Genomic DNA, 18,119 nt, shown 5'->3' on the forward strand with positions numbered 1-18,119 from the left:
TAGACTCTTAGAAGAAATTTACTTCAAGTGCAACATAGGTAGATTGAAGGGAAAGGATGGAGTGGTTATCTTAATATCTGATAGAATACATTGGAGAGCAAAGAAAATTTACATAATAAAGGGATCAATCCATCAGGAAGACACATAGATCCTAAATAGGTATACACAAACTGATTCAGCCTCAAATATTTGAAGCTAAAAGTCGAAGAGCTGAAAAGAAAAGTAGGCAAGTCAACAAATACAGTTGGGATCTCATAACTTCCTTGTCAACAAATGAAAGAACTACTACACACAAAATCAACAAGGGCAGAGAAAATCTGAACAGAACAAACCGGCAAGATCTAACTGACATAGAGGGAACACTGTCCTCAAAAACACTGGAATACCCATTTTTTTCTAGTGTCCATCAAATATTTATCAACATAAACTATATATTAGGCATTAAAACAAACCTCAAAAAAAAGGAAAAGAATTAAAATCATACAGAATGTGTTCTCTGACCATAGTGGAATCAAACTAGAAATCGATCGCAGAAAGACAACAGGCAAAACTCTAAACACGTGGAAGTTAAACAACACATTTATAAATAATCTGTGGGTCAAAGAGGAAGTCTTAAAGGAAAGAAAAATACTTATAACTGAATGAAAACAAAAACACAACAAATCAAAGTATGTGAGATGTAGCTAAAAGGGTGCTGGGAGGGAAATTTATAGCACTAAATGCTTACGTTGGAAATGAGGAAATATAGTCATATGTTGCTTAACAATGGGAAAATATTCTGAAAAATGCCTCAGGTGACTTCATTGTTGTGTGAACATCACAGAGTGCACTTACACAAACCTCGATGGTATAGCCCACTACACACGTATGCTTATGGTGCTAATCTTATGGGACCACCATTATGCATGCAACCTGTTGTTGGCCAAAACATCATTATGTGGCACGTGACCATATCTCAAATAAATAATAAATTCCTAACTCAAGAAACTAGAAAAATAAAAGCAAAATAAAACTAAAGCAGGCAGAAGGAAGGAAACAATGAAGAGCAGAAATCAATGAAATTAAAAATAATAAAACATTAGGGGCCGGCCCTGTAGCCGAGTGGTTAAGTTTGTGTGCTCTGCTTTAGCGGCCGGGGTTTCACTGGTTCGGATCCTGGGCATGGACATGGCACCGCTCATCAAGCCACGCTGAGGCGGCGTCCCACATGCCACAACTAGAAGGACCCACAACTAAAAATACACAACTATGTACCGGGGGGCTTTGGGGAGAAAAAGGAAAAATGAAATCTTAAAAAAATAAAACATTAGGAAAAATCAATGAGACAAAAAAGCTGTTTTTTCAGAGAGGGGGACCAATAAATCTGATAAAACCTCTATCAAGATTGGAAAAGACAGGAAGAAAAGAGAGAAAGAGAAGACTCAGAGCACTAACATCAGGAGTGACATATGGGCCATCCCTATAGACCTTGCAGCCACTAAAAAGGTAATAAAGGGATACAGTGAACAAATCTGCACTCATAAATTTACAAGCTAGACAAAACAGACCACTGTCTCAAAAACCTCAAACTGCCAAAACTCAACTGAGATAAAATAGACAATATTAATAGCCCTAACATCATTTTTAAAAATTGAATTCTTAATGAAAAAGCTCCTGGAAAAGAAACCTCCAGGCCCAAATGCCTCCATGATAATTTTACCAAATATTCATAAGAGAATTATATCAACTTCTTCCAGGGACAGAAGAGGAGGGACAACTCTCAACTCACTTATGAGGACAGCATTAGCTGGATACCAAAACCGGATCAAAATAGTATTAAGAAAATAAAAGAAAATTACTGACCAATACCCTACATGAACTTAATACAAAATCCTCAACAAAATATTAGCAAACCAAATCCAGCAACGTACTAAAAGTATTACACACTGAGACCAAGACGTACAAGGATGCTTCAACATTTGTATATCAATCAATGAGATCACCGTATCACTAAAGAAGAAAAATCATACATCAATTGACTCAGAAAAAGCATTTGACAAAATCCAGCACCCATTCATGATAAAAAAAAAACTCTCAGAAAACTAGGAATGAGAGGAACTTCCTCAACTTGATAAAGAATATCTACAGAAAATCTACAGCTAAAATCATACTTAACAGTGAAATATTGAATATCTTTCCCCATTAAGACTAGGCAAAAGGCACGAACGGCCACTGTCGTCACTCTTGTTCAACATAGTGTTGGAAGTTCTGGCTCCTGCAGCCTGGCGAGAAAAAGAAATAAAGCCAGAAAGATTGGAAGAGAAGATAAAACTATCCCTATTTGCAGGTGACATATTGTCTATGTGGAAAATGGCAAGGAATCCACACACACACAAAAAAACACAAAACACAAAAAACTAGAACTAGAACTCCAAGAACTCCTAGAAGTGAGTTCAGTAAGGCTACTGGTTACAGGATCAACACACAAAATCAATTGCATTTCGATATACTAACAATGAACATACGGAAGCCTATATTAAAAAACCTATACTATTCATAATTGTTCCCCCCAAAAGAGATAATTAGTTATACACTTAACAAAACATGTACAGGATCCATAAACTGAAAATTACAAAATGCTACTGTAAGACATCGAAGACCTAAATAAAATGGTCATGTTCCTGGGTTATGTCATGTTAACAGGCTGAATGAATCAACGTCATAGAGAGCCACTTATCCCCAAATTGATCTATAGGTTTAATACAATTCCTATCAAAATCCAAGAAAAGCTTTTTTATAAATGTAGACATTCTAAAATTTAAAAAGAAATTTCAGACCCTAGAATAATTAAAATAATTTTGCAGAAGAAAAATAAAGTTGGAGGAATCATTGTATCTGATATGAAAGCTTACCATGTAGCTACATTAATCAAGACAGCGTGGTTTTGGTGAAGAGATAGACACATAGATCAATGAAACAAAATATAGAATTGAGATTTAACCCACACAGATATGCCCAGCTGATTTTGGGCAATGGCGCAAAATTAATTCAATGGAGTAAGTATAGCTTTTTCAACAAATGGCGCTAGAACAACATCTATAGGCAAAAACAAAACAAAATAAAACAAAACCTTGCTCTAATTCTCACATCTTATACAAAATTAACTCAAATGGATCATGGACTTAAATATATAAAATATAAACTATAAATCTTCTAGAAAAAACTTCATAATGGCAAATATTTAGGAATTAAAGATAGTGAAAAAATTCTTAGATTTGGACACCAAAAGCATGACCAATAAAAGGAAAGATTGGTAAAGTGGATCTTATCAAAATTAAAAGCTTTTGCTTGGCAAAAGACCCTAACAAGAGGATGCAAAGATGAGCTAAAGACTGGGAGAAAGTATTTGCAAATGACATATCTGACAAAGGCCTTGTACGCAGAATACATGAAGAACTCTCAAAATTCACCAAGAAAAGACAAATGATCCATATAGAAAATAGACAAAGCACATGCATAGACATTTCACCAAAGAAGATATACAAAATGCAAACAAGCCCATGAAAAGATGCTCAATATCATTAGTCATTAGGGAAATGCAAGTTAAAACCACCAGGAAATATTACACACCTATCAGAACAGCTAAAATAAAAAGTAGTGACAACACCAAGCGCTGGTGAGAATGTAGAGAAACTGGATCACTCATTCACTGCTGGTGATAATGTAAACTGGCACAGCCATTCTGGGAAATAGTTTGGCAGTTTCTTATAAAGCTAAGCATTCAATTACCATATGACCCATCAATTGCACTCCTTGGCATTTAGCTCAAAGAAATGAAAACTTATGTTCACATAAAATTTGTACACGGCTGTTTGTAACTGCTTTCTTTGAAATAGCCAAAACCTGGAAACAACCCAGATCTCCTTCAACAGTTGAATGGTTAAACCAACTCTGGTATGTCCATATTATGGAATACTACTCAGCAATAAAAAGCAATGAGCTACTGATAAACACAAAAATGTGAATGAATCTCCAGGAAAACATGCTGAGTGAAAAAAGCCAGTCCCCAAGGGTTATATACTATATAATTCCATTTACATAACATCTTTGAAATGACAACATTTTAGAAATGGAGAACTTCATAGTTCCCAAGGGTTAGGAAAGGGTGTGGAGGTGCGGTGGGTGTAGAAAAGAGCAACACTAAGGATCGTTGTGGCGATGGAAACGTTCTGTATCTTGACTATGGTGGTGGAAACACAAAACAACATGTGATAAAATCGTATAGAAGTACACACATACACACACACGAACACAAGTAAAACTGGGCCAATTTGATTAAGATCATGGATTGTATCAATGTCAATATCCTGGTTGCAATATTGTACTATGTTTTTCAAGATGTCATCATTGGGGGAAACTAGGTGAAAGGTAGGTACACAAGATCTCTCTGTACTATTTCTTACAACTGCATGTGAATGTAGAATTATCACAATAAAAATTTCAATGTAAAAATCACAGGTTCAGGCTTCTTTTAAAACGCTATGTGAGTTTAGTTTTATTCTACCTTTTTGCATTGAAGGAAAACCAGTAATGAGATTCAAACCATTTTGTTCACTGATACCTGCGTGGAGCACTTTCTTTTTCTGAGTCTTTTGGTTTGAAAGGTCCCCTGGTACTTTCAACATATTTAGGGATGACGTTCGTGCTGATTCGACATCAGAGTAAGGTTTTCCACATTTTTCTGGAGTTGAAACCATAGAACAGATCTCTTTTTGATGCCTGTTTTGATTTAGATAAAAAGTAGACAAAGAAAAAGAAAGAACAAAAAAAAAAGGGAGAGAAACAAAATTTCCATCAGGAAGGCAGCGTTAGCTCAATACGGTCCTGTTGAACACTGCAAACTTAAAGAAATGAGCCTCTCCCTGTTGGGTTAATGTAAGAATAGTCATTTATCCCTGCCCCATGCAGAAGACTGGACAGGGGCCCACTCCAGAGTCGTTAGATACGGCTCCCATCACAGCTCTGTTCCATCCTGGCTGTGTGATGCACGCAGTCACTCAATCCTCTCTAAACTTCGTCACTTTGCTCACCTATAAAGTGCGGGAAACTTTAGCTGCGCACCGACCGTGTGGGGCTGGTGTAAGGACTGACATGAAGGAGGGCCAGCTGTAAACCCGAAAGCATTACAGAAACCCGTTTCTCTACCAAAGGGTTGAACAGCCAGTTCTTAGAAAAGCCACAGATGGGAACCCCCTGCCCTGGACCCTCTGTGCCAGCACTAGATTGTGGTGAACCATTCTGGTGAAAATCTGGGGCCTGGAGGGACACCAGAAACTCCCGAGTATTTTCCCAGACACAGCTTCTCTGAAGTTCAGAACACAGCAGCCACAGAAAGGAATTTCCAGAACAATCCCCTGCTCCATCGCTGCAAAGCATGCCCTCCCTCCTTCACCCCCACCCCATGCCTACCTCCACGGAGCACCCCCCCGCAGTGCTCCATCAACCTTTGTGCATCCCCCACCACACTGTACATCCCATGATGGAAGGACCAGGCTTACATTCATCTGCACATCCCAGTTCGCCTGGCACACGATTCGTACTTAATGAATGTGAGAAAAAAGGAGGAAGGGAGGTGAGACCTGGGGGCAGTAACATTTTCTTACCTGGTGGAAAACTAGAAAGGGCCATTTGTTTTTGACCACAGCTAAGTGGGTGAACTAACTTTTCCTAATGTTGTTATGTTATAAGGAAGTAGAGAAGCATGATATCTGTAGAATGAGGAATTGAGCTTTATTTTTCCTTTATATCAGTTTAGAGCTCTTCTTATGTGCCAGGCATGCCCTTGGTTAATCCACCCAACAACCCTATGACTACCATTATTCCCATATTATAGATGAGGAAACTGAGGCTCAGCCAGGTTAAGTAACTTGCCCAAAGTTACCTAACATGTAATAGCGGCAAGTCTGGATTAAAACATTTCTCTGCATGACTCTAGAACCTGCCCCATTCAGCCGCTAAAAAACAAATACAAAAAAACAAGAAGGCATTCACTACTCGGTCAAGAGCAGATCCAGTCAACTGACCAAGCCGATTTCCAAGCAATTGCCGGCCATTTTGTCCTGAGATTTCTTAGTTTGATTAAGTCAGGGGAAGAAGCCAGTTAAGGCACTGGCTGAAAGTACAGAGAAGGTAATTTGCACTAATGTGCTATCCATTTATTTGATTCTTAGTTGATTTGTTCAAATTCTCCAGACTTAGAAGATGTAGCTGAACTTTCTCAAACAAATGCTTGAAAAATATTGCTGTAAAATCTCATTATAAGAGATGCCTGATATAACATTTATCTCTTTTTACTGACTTCCTGCTCATGCCCTGCCCACAGCCCATATTAATGCTTAATTTGGTAACAGGAAGACAGCAAATTTTGATAAAGAAATCATCACGATTAATAAATGTTTTTTCAACTTCTTTCCATTTTGCTATCACTCTTTTGAATAAAAAGACATACTCCTGATAGGGTGTGTATATGAAGCTATGGCACTTGAATAACTGTACAATGTGAAATCATTTTAATAAGATTTGACACATTTTCTGAGTGTTGGGGTGGTTTTGATTTTTGTTTAAAAACGAATTTGAAACATATTAGAATATAGGGCGGGAAAAGACATGAGAAATCATCTAGCCCAAATCCTACTGCCACAACCACCATTTTAAAGACAAGGAAACTGAGACCCATGGCAATGGACAGGTGTGGAAAAAAGTTAGAGATTCGCCAACATCCAGTTGGGTGAAGTTTGGGCCTTGGACCTCCTGATCCTTGAGTCAAATCTCCTCCACTACACAGCACTCCTGCTCTGTTCTGACATCACTTGGGTTGGGGTGGGGGTCCACCTGTCCACACTGGGTGGAGATGAAACCTAACACTGCTCTGAGGTGTCATGCAAGGATTTCAGAACCTCTATATAAAGGTGAATATGTGGCCTCCTTAAGCCAATCATTATTAAATCATTAAATTATGAATTCTCTTTGCTTAAAAATAAAATCCTAACATAATCACACTAGGTGATTCTTTTCACTAAAAGAAATCTCACAAAGCATTGCAGAAAGAAGTGTCAAGGAGAGCGAGCAGGACATCTCCAAGGCTGGGGAAAACAGGAGGTTTGGCAAGCTCACTTATTGTCGCCTTCCTTCTCTCCGTTGTACCACCAGTCCATGATCAAGGACTCCGAATAAAGGTTCTGCACCTTCTCCAGGTCACTGCGTCCCTGCTCCATTTCCTTAATCAGAAGTGTCAGATCTTCATTCTGCCAAAATGAGAAGTGAGTACAGTATGAAATTGTATAAAAGAGCTCAAATTTCAAACATTTCTAACAGAAAACCAACTGTATCAGGAAAAGAAGAATCCAAAGGATTTCATGCAGTTCTTTTGTTATTCCATTTTTAAACAGCTTTGTTGAGGCATAATTCACATACAATAAACTGAATGTATGTAAAATGTACAACTTGAACGGTTTCAACATTCACATCCATGAAATCATCATTGCAATCAAGGCAAAATAAACATCAAAATAAAATCAAATAAACATACCCATCACCCCCAAAAGTTTCCTTGTGCCTCACTGTAAATCTGCCCTCCCCCAAAACTCCTCTCCCCGATTCCCAAGAAACTACTCCTCTGCTTTCTGTCTACATTAGTTTTCTATTTTCTAGAATTTTATAAAAATGGAGTCACACAATATGTACTCTTTTTTTGTCTAGCTTCCTTCACTCATATAATTATTTTGAGGTTCACCCATGTTGTAGCATGGATTGACAGTTCATTCATTTTTATTGCTGAGTAGTATTATAATTGTATACTGAATACCAAAATTTAGTCACCTGTTGATGGACATTTGAGTTGTTTCCAGTTTGGGCTATTATAAATAAAGCTATGAACCTTTGTATACAAGTCTTTGTTTGGACATCGACTTTCATTTCTCTGGGGTAAATATCTAGGAGTGGGATGATTGGATCATGTGGTTAGTGATGTTAAACTATTAAAGAAACTACCAAACTCTTTTCCAGGATGGTTGCACTAGTTTACATTCCCACCAGAAATGTATGAGAGTTCCAGTTCCTTCACATCCTTGTAAACACTTGGTATGGTCAGTCGTTTTAATTTTAACCATTCTAACAGCTATGAAGTGGTATCTCGTGGTTTTAATTGGTATTTCCCTAATGACTAATGACATTAAGCGTCTTTTCACTTTCTTATTTGTCATGCATATATCTTCTTTGGTGACATGTCTGTTCAAATCTTTTGCCCATTTTTTAGTTTCCTTATCATTGAGTTTTAAGAGATCTTTATATATTCTGGATACAAGTCCTTTATTAGCTATGCAATTTGAAAATATTTTCTCCCAGTCTACAGCTTGTCTTTTCATTATCTTAGCATTAGCTTTTAAAGAGAAACTTTTAATTTTGATCACGTCCATTTATCAATTTGTTCTTATATACATCATGCTTTTGATATCCTATTAAATTTTTTTGGTCTAATAAGCTCACAAAAGGGTTTTTTGTATGTTCTCTTCTAGAAGGAGAAAAACCTAGGTTTTACATTTAGGTCCATGTATCATTTGGAGTTAATTTTTGAATAAGGAGTGCAATATGGATCAAAGTTCATTTTTTGCATATGGATAGTCAATTGTTCCAACACCATTTCTTGGGGGAAAAAACTACAACTATCCTTTCTTAACTGAATTGTCTTTGCACCTTTGTTGAAAATCATTTGTCCACACATGTGTCAGTCTACCTCTGGTCTCTCTCTTCTGTTTCATTGATCTGTATATCTAACTTTGATTCTGATTACTATGGTTTTATAATAAGTCTTGAAATCAGGTAGTTAGTTATCAACTTCATTTTTCTTTTTCAAAGTTGCTTTGGCTATTTTAAATCCTTTGCATTTCTATAGAATCAGTTAGTCAAGTTTTACTCTCAAAAGCCTGTTTGGATTTTGACTGGGATTTTAATGAGTCTATAGATCAATTGAGAGAATGGACGTCTTACCATTTTCTCTAATGTTTTACTGTTTTCAATTTGATTAATTCACGCTCTTATCTTTCATTTCCTTCTTTCTGCTTGCTTTGGGTTTATTTTATTGCTCTTGTTCTAGTTTCTTGGGGATGGAACTCAGATTGTTGATTCAAGTCCTTTCCTTGTTTCCAATATAAGTAGTGCTAGAAATTTCACTCCCAACACTGTTTTAGCTACATTCCGCATAGTTACATAGTTTGTTATGTGGTATTTTTGTTTTCATTCAGTTCTAAGTATTTTTTATTTCCTTTCAGACTTCCTCTTTGACCCATGATTATTTAGGACTGTGTTGTTTAAATTCCATGTGTTTGGATATCTTCCTGCTATCTTTCTATTGTTAATTTCTAGTTTGATTCCACCATGGTCAGAGAACAAACTCTGTGTGATTTCAGTTCTTTTAAATGAGTTGAGGCTTGTTTTATGGCCCATTGTATAGCCCATCTTGGTAACATTTCACGAGTACTAGGAACAAAACTGTGTTCGGCTGTTGTGGTGGGAGTGTTTGACCTATGTCAACTAGATCCCGTTGGTTGATTATGTTGTTCAGATCTTCTCTATCCTTGCTGATTTTGTATCTAATGACTCTCTCAGTTGCTGGGAGGGAAGCATCGAGGTCTCCAACTATAACTTTGTGTTTGTCTCTTTCTCCTTTCAGCTCTATCAGTTTTTGCTTCATATAATCTAAGGCTGTCTTGGTTTGTGCACACACATTTAGGACCTTTATATCTTCCTTGTGGATTCATCCTTTTATTACGTATGCATGCAAATTTTTTGCTCTGAAGTCTACTTTATTATTAATATAGACAGTCCACCTTTTTATTAATATTTATATGGTATGTCTTTTTCCAACCTTTTATTCAAACCTACCTATGTCATTGCACTTGACGTGAGTTTCTTGTATGCAGCATATAACTTGGTCATGTTCTTTTTTTTATTTATTTATTTTTTTTATTTATTTATTTGTTAAAGATTTTATTTTTTTCCTTTTTCTCCCCAAAGCCCCCCAGTACATAGTTGTATATTCTTCATTGTGGGTTCTTCTAGATGTGGCATGTGGGACGCTGCCTCAGCGTGGTTTGATGAGCAGTGCCATGTCCGCGCCCAGGATTCGAACCAACGAAACACTGGGCCGCCTGCAGCGGAGCGCGCGAACTTAACCACTCGGCCACGGGGCCAGCCCCTTGGTCATGTTCTTTTATCCACTCTGCCAATATCTGTCTTTTGATTGGTGTAATTAGACTATTTACATTTAAAGTAATTATTGCTATGTTATCACTTACTTCCATTATTTTATTATTTGTTTTCTTTTTTTTATTGGTTTTGTTCCCCTGTTTCTCTTTTCTGGCCTTCCTTCAGTTTTCTTGAACTTTTTTTTACAATTATATCTAGGTTGATTTGTAGTGTTTTGAATGCATCTCTTTGTATTGCTTTTGTAACGGTTTCTCTAGGTATGACAGACATACATGTGACTTATAACAGTCTACTAGCATCAGCATTTTACTACTTTGAGGGAAATATGGAAACCTCACTTCCGTTTAGGTCTTTTTATCCTCCTCACTTCTAAATATCATTGTCTTGAGTATCAAATGGTGCCGTAATTTTTATTTCAATCATCAAATATGATTTATAAATCTCATGAGGAAAAGGACAGTCTGTTATAACTACTCATAATTTTGCTCTTTCTTTCTTCCTTCTTGATGCTCCAAGATTTCTTCTTTTATCATTTCCTTTTGCTTGAAGAACTTCCTGAAGCCAATATAAGAGTAGGTCTTCTAGCAACAAATCCTTTTAATTTTTATTTGTCTGATAATATTTTTATTTCCCCTTAATTCCTGATGGACAGTCTTGTCTGATATAAAATTTGTGGTTGATAGTTCTTTTCTTCCCACACTTGAAAAATATTGTGCCACTTCTTTTCTGGCTTTCTTGTTTTCAGATGAATCTTCTGGCAAATCCACTCTCAACTTGGTGTCATTTCTTTCAGGTTGTTTTCAAGATTTTTTCTTTGTCTTTGATTTTCAAATGTTTAACTATTATGTGTCTTAGCATGGATTTATTTGGTTTTATCCTATTTGGAGTTTCCTCAGCTTCTTGAATCTGTATGTTTATATCTCTCATAAAATTTGGGAAGTTTTCAGCTAGTATTTCCTCATGTAGTCTTTCAGTCCCATTTTCTTCCTCTTCTCCTTGGGGAATTCTGATGATACTAATGTTGGATCTTTCAATCTTTCATTATTGTCCCACAAGTCCCTGTGGTTCTGTTATTGTTATTTTTTTCAATCTATTTTCTCTACATTGTTAAGATTGGCTGAATTCTATTGTCTGACCTCAAGTTCACTGATCCTGTCATTTCCTCTCTGCCATTGAGCCCGTTCAGTGCATTTATTTGTTATTGTATTTCTCAGTTCTATAATTTCCATTTGGAAATGTTTATAACTTCTACTTCTTTGCCGAGATTTTCTATTTTTCACTTGTCTCCAGATAATTCGTAATTGATCGTTGAAGCATTTTTATGGCAGTTTCTTTAAAATCCTTGCAAGTAATTTCAGCATCTGATTAATCTCTGTGCTGTCATCATGTGATTGCCTTTTCTCATTCAAGTTGCAGTTTTCTTGGTTCTTGATATGATGGGTGACCTTTTAATGTATACTAGACATTCTGTCCATTGTGTTAGAAGACTCTGGGCCCTATTTAAATCTTTTATTTTAGCTGATAGTCGCTCTGTTTAAATTTAGCATGTGAGACTTCTCCTATTTGTTGTTCCAATGGCAGTTTGATTTTCAGAGCCTTTTTGATATTATTTTGGTCTTCTTTATTACTCTGGTGTCAATGGGGCTCCTGCTGGTCCCTGCTGGTGCTGCCTGAGGGTGGAGCAGGGGTTTCCCTCAATCAGGCTGCCAGGTGTTTCTTGGTGCCTCTATTGCTGTCCCCCCAGGCATCCCTGTGTCACTAGGCAGGGTAGGAGGGTCCCTAGCCCACAGGGACAAAGAATTCTTCTGGAATGGGCCACTGGCTCTGGCTGGGTCCCTCTTGCCTGTTCTTCCCACTCACTGTGGTATCTCTGGGCAGAGGAGGAGAGTCTCAGATCTGCAGGGACAAAGGGGCCTCCAAGACTAGCCCACCTGTGGCTGTGTCACTTTGGGTAGTACTGCCCACCTACCCCTGTAAATCTGTTTTTCTAGAACACTTTTTATGTGTTTGGGGACTTTTATAGCTAAATTTCACTTTCATTTGGGCACAACTGTGTATCTGGTTTTTTTTTCCACCTATTTTTGTCAAGGCGAGCTGTTACAGTGGCCAGAGTCATGAGTTCAGTTCTCTTTTTGTGGGACAGTTATCTCCACTTTGTTCACAGACAGAGCTCCTAAGGGTAGGGGATTAACAGCGTACTAAGTTACTAAGTTACCCCACATAACCCTGCCTCCTTTGGTCTTATTGACTCTGGATGGGGGTAGAGGCTCAGCTCTCCACTGGGGAAGGACCACAGTGCTGTGAGTCCCGTTTCACACTACCTCAATTATTGTTATGCCACTGGGTGTTGTGAAGGCTCAGCTCTCCACCAACCTTGACTGACACCAGGGATGGGGGAAAGTGGAGAGTTGCTTATCCCTAACTCACACTTCCTTTCTCATTTTCATTGATGCTGGGTGTTTGTGGAAACTCAGCTCCCTGCTGAGTCCCATTGACATGAGAACTGTGGTGAAGCATAATTGTGAATGGACTGTCCCCACATTGCCTTAAGTCTTGGGGCTACCTGGAGGGGTAGAGGCCTAGCTTGCTGCTGGACTCCATGGACACTCTCCCAGTGGGCGAATCAAAGGAGTGCTTACTTCTGCTGGAGGGGGTGATGGACAATCAGCTTCTGTCTCAATCTTCTGATGCTACCCTAGCACAGGATTTGGAGTATCATGTGCTTCTTCCCAGTAGGATTTGCAGAATCAGCTTTCCATCCAGACCTATTCACACTACTCCAGCCAAGAAGTCAGAGCATTGCCACCTGCTTCCACTATGCGGGGGATGGAAGATTAGCTCTCTGGTCAGCTCTACTTATACCACCTGGCAGAGGGATCAGCACACCATCACTTGCTTCCATGGAGCAGGAGGATGGTGTGGAAGATCAGCTCCCAGTGAAATCCTGGGGAAGCGGGTGCAGTTTTTCCGTTGGTGTATGGCTGGAGTAGGGCCAGTATTGGCAAAGTGGTTTGTTATTGTTAGACCACCCTCTTTCCAGTCCTTTGTCTAGGGGCAATAGGCTTTTCTTGTGTCAATTTTTTGTTTGTGCCTGTTAGAGTTTCCAGGTTGGAGGCTTCAGCAGTGCCCTATCTGAGACAGATGGAAGGTGATAACAAAATCCTCAGGACTCATTACCACGTTATTCCTAAGCATCCCACCTTCTTTCCATCTTTCAGAGTCTTCCTATGCTTGTTTTTGTGTGTGAGTTTTACGTCCAGGGCTTTTTAGCTGTAAGATGGAGGACCTAGGAGGAACAGGGCTACTCCATTATTGCTGGAACTGGAAGTCTCTCCAGTTATTTATCTTATAATTAATTTAAATAACAAGGAAAAGCTCTTACATATTCACCCATGCAGTTACCATATCCCTTGCTCTTCATTCCGTAGTGCAGATCTGTATTTCCATCTACTACGATTTTCCTTCTGCCCACAGCACTCCCTTTACTATTTCTTGTACGTCCAGTTTATTGGTGATGAAGTCTTTCAGTTTTCATATATCTTTAGAAGTCTTTATTTCACTTTCCTTTTTGAAAGATATTTTCACTGTATATAGATTCCACACTGACAGTATTTTTTCTTTCAGTACTTTAAAAATGTCACTCCACTGTTTTCTTACTTGCATTGTTTCTGATGAGAACTCTGCTGTTTTTGTTATCTTTGTTCCTCTGTACATAATATGTCTTCTTTCACCCTCTTCTTTTAAGATTTTCTCTTTGACACTGATTGTGATGTGACTTGGTATGGCTTTCTTCATGTTTCTTGTGCTTGGGGTTCATTGAGTTTCTTGGATCTGTAGGTTTATAGTTTTAATCCAATTTGTAAAATTCCTGGCCACTATTGCTTAACTATATATTTATTAGTCTACTTAAATTTTTCCACAGCTCACTGACACCCTGTTCTCTGTTTTTTGGTTTTAGTTCTTTCTTCTCTGTGTTACATTTTGGATAGTTTCTATTGCTGACTTGCAGTTTACTAGTCTTTTTTTCTGCAATGTCTGATCTGCTGTTCATCCCATTCCATGTATTTTTCATCTCATACATTGTAGTTATCATATTTAAAAGTTGGATTTGTGTCTTAGTTGTATTTTCCATGTCTCTCCCTAACTTTTTGAACATATCAAATACAGTTATAATAACTGTTTTAATGCTCTAATACAAACATCTGAGTCAGTTATGGGTATGTTTTAATTTTCCTATTTGCTTTTTCTCCTCATTATGGGCCTATATTTTCCTGCTTCTTTGCATACCTGGTACTATTTAAATGGATGCTAGAAATTGTTGATTTTACTTTGTTGAGTGGTGGCTATTTTTGCTTTCCTACTATTATTCTTGGGGTTTGTTCAGGGATGCAGTTAAGTTCCTTGGAAACAGACTGATCTTTCAGGTCTTGCATTTAAGATTTCCTAGGCAGAACTGGAGCAGCATTTGGTTGTTCCCACTACTCAGGCAAGACCCTTCTGTATACTCTACCCAACGCCAATAGGATTATAAGGTTTTCCAGTCCAGCTGATGGGAGTTGTCACTATTCCCTGCCCTGTGTGAGCTCAAAATACTGTTCCCTCTAATCCTTTTGGATGATTCATTCCCCAGACTCCCGCAGTTTCCTCACATGCAAGCACTGATCAGTAATCTGACTTGTCCTGGATTTAAAGTCACTCCTCAGGACAGATGATAAGACGAAAAACACATTCTCTAGAAGGGCATTCTTGAAACGCATATCCTCAGGCCAAGATTGGAGGATTGGAGAAAAGAATTTTACTTACTTTCTCCCAATAGAATGAATTGCTTTATCAGATGGTCACATGGTTATATAGTCTGAGAAGTCAAGAGACAACTACCTAGCATCTGAAGTTTTTGAAAGTTTCCCCAAAATGTCTGCAAACAGTAGTGGTTAACAACCTTCATGTATGGACACCTGGGGATGCTTGTTAAAAATACAGATTCCTCAAGTTTGGCAAAATGTTGATAATTGTTGAATTTGATTTATGGGTATATGAGGGGTCCATATACTCTTCTACTTTAGCGTATATTTGAACAATAAATGTTATTATTCAAATAAACGTTCCATAATAAAAAGCTCAGAAAAGAAACAAAATATATTAATTAAGATTCCTGGGCCTCTATGCCTAGAGCCTGACTTAGTAGCTCTGAAGTGGGACCCTGGAATCTGCATTTTCACAAGTGCCCTAGCTCAGGTGGTCCTTGGATCACATTTTTCAGTACACTCATTGTCAAATGATCCATTTGCTCGACTTAGTTGTCTTTGTGGTTGCTGTTTTCCCATCTAAGGCATTGTCCATGGGCACCCAGCCTGGAAAGCTCAAATAAGTGAACACTCTCTTCTCAGCTCTTAAACTCTTACCTGAACAGCCTGTGAAGGACAAGGATCCTTGCAGCCAAAATCATAAGAATGGAACTGTCCTCCAGTCAAAGCAGCAAGCTCTTTCAAAAATCCATTTGCAATCTCATCATTGTAATTGAAGGAGATGGTATAAATAGGAATTTTCTGAAAAACTTTCACTTGGTCTATAACCATTTCAAGTGGCTGAAATGATATGTTTTGAGGGGAGAAAAGGGAGATGGAAAGAGAGAAGAAGAGAAAGAAAAAAATAAGACATGAAAATCCTTAGTATTTGCTACAGATCGTGAAATTCTCAACTAGTAATTCCTTACACAGTGGTGAATGACTTCTCGGAAAGGTGTCAATTCAATTCAATAAACAAAGCAAACACTGCCAGATGGTGAGAGTATGAAGACCAACAACACAGCCCTTGCCCTCTGAGGGCTCACAATTTGGTGGGAAAAGAATCTGAAAGAAAGATTTGACTAACCAAATCACTCAATTTTAGGTGCACCTAAGCCTGGAGTCCACCCTTTTGAAGTGTTGGGCTATACTTGAGGGCACTTAAAGTACTAGGGTCACGGGTGGAACATCCTGTCTATTGGGATTCAACAGAGTGAGGCCACTGGATCTTGATGGCTTCCAAAGCATCTACTCCAAAGGAGCAATTTCCAGCTCAGACAGGCCATGGTGAACGTGTCCCCCACAGAGTAAAAGAGGAGACATTTATTAAGGGTCCTTCCATGTGCTAGGAACCCTACTGGGCACAGAAAATCCCCGTTGATCCTCACAACCATCTCACGAGGTAGTTTTGGAAGGACTGATAGTTGCCTACCTAATATCCATTCCTCTCCTCCTTTTTTACTATCAGAGCTCTGGTTTTTTTTTTCATGGCAACAATGTGCCCAGTTAAAAACAAACAAACAAACAACACATGCACACATAAAAACATCTTCTGATACTTTTTGCAGTTAGGAGTGGTCATGTGACCCAATTCTATCCGTTGAGATATAGGTAGAAGTTCCAGGGGAGAGATCCCTTTCCTCTAATAAAAAGATGAAGACTTAACAAAAAAAGCTAATGTCCTTCCTTTTCCCACCCCCAAACCCTGGAAAATGGACACTCTACCTAGAAGTGGAACGGCCATCTTGTGACAAAGAGGGTGGAAGTCATATACAAAGATGATGGATCATGAAGATAAAAAGAAGCTGTTTTCTGGGACTCATCCTTAAGTAGCTGTATAACCTAGACTACCTACCCCTGGGCTTCCTTTCAGTAGGAATATAAATGTTTCCATTGTTTCAGCCATCATTTGTCTGCTCTTCTGCTTTTTCCCCAGTAATATGCAACTCTAATCAGCACAGTAGGTATGGGCTCCACTTACAGATAGACAAATCGATGCTCAGAAAGATTTCCTAGGGTCGTCAAGCTCTTAAGTGGTAAGAATGGAATTCGAAGACAATTTTTGTACTAGAAGCAATACCAGATTGTTTGTCTCCCTGGTTTGCAATAAAAACTGTCTCTTGGTAACGACTGACTCTTAGTAAATATTACTGACTCTCAGGAAAGATTAATTGATAAATTCCCCTGCCGCCTCTCCATGACAGCCCAGCTGAGAACCTTCAGAAACTTCCTCTGATTGTCCTTCCCTGACTTTCTCTGCATTTCTCAGTGCTAGGAGTCCCTCTTTGATTGACCAAATTTGCTGGCTCCCTCAGCCAGTCCCCACTCTCCACTTCCAGCTCTATCCTTTGGCCTTTAACCCTTCCAATATTTTTCCTGAGTCCTGGGGAAGGCAAGGTGATGAGGGAGAGAGGACTCTGGACTCATCACTGGCTGGCCTTGGGAAGCTCATACACTGCCCAGGGAGGCAGCCAGTTGAGTGGTCCCTCAGGGTCTGATCTCATTGCATCCACCACTTACGCACAGCCTCAGTCTCTGGCTCTGGCTCCAGCCTTGAGCTTGCCCTGGCCTTAAGCCATCTTTCCTCCTTTCTTCTTTTTTCTTCCCTTCTGGCCACCAGCTGGTTTCCTAACCAAACAGCAACCTAACCTAGCTAAAGTCCTGACCTCATCTCTATTGTCAACTGTAAGGACAGAGCAAAGCCCTCTCTGCTGCCTCCTCTGTCTTCCACCTAAGTTCCATTTCTGAGCATTTACTGTGTACTAGGCAATAAGAGCTCTGCTTGTGCTCTCTCCCTGCATCCTTCCTACAACCCTCTGAGGTAGGTACCATCAGCATCCTTATTTCTTACCAGGAACTCCTGGCCACTGCCCCTCAGTCCCATATACCAGACTGGAGATGTTAGACCTAAATTCTGTTAATTTGATAAATAAATTTTAGCCAGGAACTACTCCTATACTGACTTACAGCTGAGATATATGGGAAGGCAAAGAAACTAACACTGATTTAACACTGACCATGAGAGTGCCAGGGACTGTGGGTAGCATTTTCATATGCTACCTGACACTATTTCATATATTTATTTGCTCATTG

The 18,119-nt window shown here is 38.8% G+C and overlaps 1 protein-coding gene across 30 annotated transcripts in view; it reads right to left on the reverse strand.

The window, feature by feature from the left end:
- VWA3B (von Willebrand factor A domain containing 3B) overlaps window positions 1-18,119 on the reverse strand; it is a 200,837-nt gene that overhangs the window by 63,421 nt on the left and 119,297 nt on the right. For all 30 annotated transcript variants that reach the window (XM_070235060.1, XM_070235055.1, XM_070235056.1 and 27 more), the window contains 3 exons: window positions 15,645-15,827; window positions 7,153-7,283; window positions 4,601-4,758 (listed from right to left, as the gene is read on the reverse strand). In XM_070235060.1, the coding sequence (XP_070091161.1) occupies window positions 4,601-4,758; window positions 7,153-7,283; window positions 15,645-15,827 (472 nt within the window). The remainder of the gene's footprint in view (window positions 1-4,600; window positions 4,759-7,152; window positions 7,284-15,644; window positions 15,828-18,119) is intronic.

This window comes from Equus caballus, chromosome 15 (assembly GCF_041296265.1).
Source record: "Equus caballus isolate H_3958 breed thoroughbred chromosome 15, TB-T2T, whole genome shotgun sequence".
NCBI lineage: Eukaryota > Metazoa > Chordata > Mammalia > Perissodactyla > Equidae > Equus > Equus caballus.